General features: G+C 33.3%; 1 protein-coding gene across 4 annotated transcripts in view; it reads right to left on the bottom strand.

Moving 5' to 3' along the window:
• Window positions 1–3,723, bottom strand: part of BLTP1 (bridge-like lipid transfer protein family member 1) — a 222,595-nt gene that overhangs the window by 85,523 nt on the left and 133,349 nt on the right. For all 4 annotated transcript variants that reach the window (XM_059378048.1, XM_059378062.1, XM_059378072.1 and 1 more), the window contains 2 exons: window positions 1,101–1,307; window positions 470–708 (listed from right to left, as the gene is read on the bottom strand). In XM_059378048.1, coding sequence (XP_059234031.1) covers window positions 470–708; window positions 1,101–1,307 — 446 coding nt within the window. The remainder of the gene's footprint in view (window positions 1–469; window positions 709–1,100; window positions 1,308–3,723) is intronic.

Raw genomic sequence — 3,723 nt, 5'->3', positions numbered from 1 at the left:
TCATTGATTCTTCTCCTACCCACTTAAGCCCCCATGTTGCTGGGGGGAGGGGGTTTGGGAGAAGGGGGTGGGATTATGGACATTGGGGAGGGTATGTCCTTTGGTGAGTGCTGTGAAGTGTGTAAACCTGGTGATTCACAGACCTGTACCCCTGGGGATAAAAATATATGTTTATACAAAGTAAAAAATTATAATAAAAAAAAAAAAAAGAAAAAAAAGAAATGGCCTCAATAGTTGAATAGCTCTGAAGAGTTCAAATTTAAAAAAGGGTCCCTGCTGGCCATTCAAGGAATATGTAACTGGTATTTTTTACCTGACTGAAGAACATCATTAATGAAATTTAAAAGTGTTCTCATTAAAATTATTTAAATTTTACTATAGTATCTTCAAAACAAAAAGTACTTTTCATCAAAATATTACTAATTTTTCAAACCAATCATAAATTTTAAGAGACTGAATTCATTGTTACCTGTCATCCCATGACTTCTCATTCTTCCCATTTTGTATTCTGCTTTCAGAGATGGTAAAAGTGCTGCTCCAATGGCTATACCATCTAACATGGCACTGAATTTAAGAACAATGGGCTTCTTTTCTAAACCTTCAGGTAACTGAGGAAATTCATTTGTTTCGATAGGAGTTTGATTAACACTTGTTGGAGTTTTTTCAGAAGGTAGGGGTGTTGCAATATCTTCTTTCATAGGCTGTGGGCTATAAAACAAAAAAATCACTTAAAAATATGTAATTAGAACAGCTACCATATTATTCTATGAAATTACTAGAATTCATAATGAAAAATAGTGAAAATTAACTGTATACAGAGGTCTTCTCATACCAGACCACCTTAAGACTTCCTAAAAAAAAGCCACAGAAAAATGATGATCTAGAAAAGTAAACAAGAAATAATAATAATACAAATGAATATTATACTGTCAAGGCCAATCATATCGTTAATTTGAAACTAGAGTTAAGACTCATGTTTGATTTCAAATTCTATGACTTAAGCATTGTGCACTTTACTACTTCCTCTAACCTACTGTTAACACACCAAAGACCAATTTAAAGTATTACATAGAACCAGAGAACTTGAAGAAATAACTTACGCTGTAGAAGGCTGTCTGATAAGATCTGAGATCTGCTTAGATAGTTGGTGGGAACTTCGAACCATCATGCTATGTAAGGTGGCAGGGTGCTGGGGAATGTTGATGCTGATAGCTCCTACTTTGAACACGGCAGCATTGTTAGTCTTCAACCCTCTCTGAGCACTGTAAAGGGCTTGTGACTTGGCAATACTACATTTCACTACAGTTCTATTAATAAAGAAGGAGGAGCATTAAAAGACAGCCAAGTAAAGAGTAATGTTGAAAAAGTATTTTCAGAGTAAGACAATGCTTTTAAATCATTCAATGAACTAAATGACTTAAGATTTTTCATGCATTTAAATCATATATTGAGTAAATATTTTATAAAATCATTGAAATATATTTATTTTATATTATTTTCATTGAAAACCATTCTACATCTTAACAGTTTATGGAAGAAAAGATGTATGTGCTTATAAGTAAAAGAATGAACACTGACATACTACATGTATACAACACACAAAATTCCATCTTTATTTTTCCTCCATTCAGAACTCCTCTTTTTGTCCCCAGCTTCTTTTAGGGATATGTGTAACCACTAAGAAAGCATAGATGCTGAATATCTAACAAAATACTCACTATACTTCTTAGAATCTAATCAAAGGAATTCATCAATCATCTAATATGCTAGAAGAAATTAACAAGAAGGAAGAAATTTAACTTGTCTTTTCCATTTTTAAAAATTTTCAGCAAGTCTCAAAGAAATGTTAGAAGTCCATTTCATGATAAGCAACTACTACTTAGTTAAAAATTAGTAAGCTTTACTGACATAGACATAAAGCAGAGATACTATCTTTCTTGATTTCTTTTCTCGCTTAAAATGCCTACAACAGTTCATTGAGCACGGTGGCACTCATTGAATTTTGTGAAACAATAAGCAGAAAGAAGTAGAGCAGAGGAATGACTCCCTCCACTATAGCTGTGGAATTCCACAGACAATGTGTGATGTATGCAGAAGCCATGATGAAGCAGTTTTCATGCATAGAATGCAAAGGTTCATGTCAATGAACTGTGCCACAGAGGGCCCAGTTAGTAAAAGAATAGCTTCAAACATAAATATTATCTTTCAAATGGGCAAAGGATTCTTGAAAATAAATAGCTTTAGCCAAACAACATATAAAATGCAAATTTCATATTAACTACAGGTCGGTTCACATACATTTATCTCTATTTAGACTGCAGAGGATTTGCTGAGAATTTATTTATAGTCTCAAGGATCTAAGCAATCAATTTATCACATTTAACTTATATTAAAATAAACCCTGAGAAGTGTAATAATGGCTCTATCAGAGGTGTTGATTATTTACAAACAATGAAATCCAAGTATTACATAAAATTTTTAAAAATTACTGGAGAACTATATGGTTTTCTTCTACAAAGGCAACTGTTTTTCAGAGACTATCCACTGACTAGAAAAAAAAAGTCATCTATGAAATTGGTCTAACCAGCATAAAAGTAGATTCGGGGATACTGACTAGTTATTGAATTTGGTATCTTTTCTTAAACATTATCATAAATAAAGCTACTTTTGTCATAAATGAGATTTCATTTTAAATTCAATTTCAACATAAGCCAGAACACTCAGATGGTGCTAAAATGCAAATAACTTTTTACTTGTGAACAGTATCCATCTACTGAATGAAACTAAATATACAAAGAACTCTATCTTGTTGTCACAGCAGTAAAATTCTATACTTATCTCACTGTTTTTTACCTTTATAATCTATAGAAGTCTGCTTAAATATTAATTTCATTTATATAACCATACATATAACACACTGGAATTTCAGGTATACAGCAAAAGTAAAAATGGAAAGCTAATGGGGCTGACTGCTCTCTTACATTGGATCCTACTATGATATCTCCACTGAAAATTCTTATGTTAAGGACTTCAGGTGTTGTGCTGTCCAGGACCAGAGGGTCCCATTCACACTGTAGTCTGTATAAACGATGGCTACCACTACAATGTGAGTGTTCTTCTAGCTGGACAACATGATAGACCTATCCTGATCAAACTAGGCTAAAAACTACAGAGGATGTCTGATTAACATTAATTCCTGTCAAACTATGCATGTTAAAGACATAAGGAGAACCAGAATGAAGAATTAAAGTTTACAAGCTGCTAGGTGAGTTACCTATTCATAATTTCATTCTTGAAGAGAGTTGTCACTTAATATAGGTCCTACAGTATGTAGTGTATATAAGACTTTTACACAAGAAAGAAGTGGTCAAAATCTCTCTGAAGAAAAGACTGTAACAACATGTAGCACCCTAGACATGCCTCATATACACAAAAACTTCATGGCAAGTGACCAAACAATCTTGTTAAAGAATTCATTGAAAGTGGTATTTTACCCTCACAAGGTTCTGATAGATCTACTGTGATCAGCTACAATGACTATAGTGCCTAATGAGGCAATAACAGCATGTAGCACCCTAGACATGCCTCATATACACAAAAACTTCATGGCAAGTGACCAAACAATCTTGTTAAAGAATTCATTGAAAGTGGTATTTTACCCTCACAAGGTTCTGATAGATCTACTGTGATCAGCTACAATGACTATAGTGCCTAATGAGGCAA

This window comes from Mustela nigripes, chromosome 1 (assembly GCF_022355385.1).
Source record: "Mustela nigripes isolate SB6536 chromosome 1, MUSNIG.SB6536, whole genome shotgun sequence".
NCBI classification, from domain to species: Eukaryota; Metazoa; Chordata; class Mammalia; order Carnivora; family Mustelidae; genus Mustela; species Mustela nigripes.
Note: the sequence above shows the minus strand (reverse complement) of the source record. Positions and strands in the feature narration are given on the sequence as shown.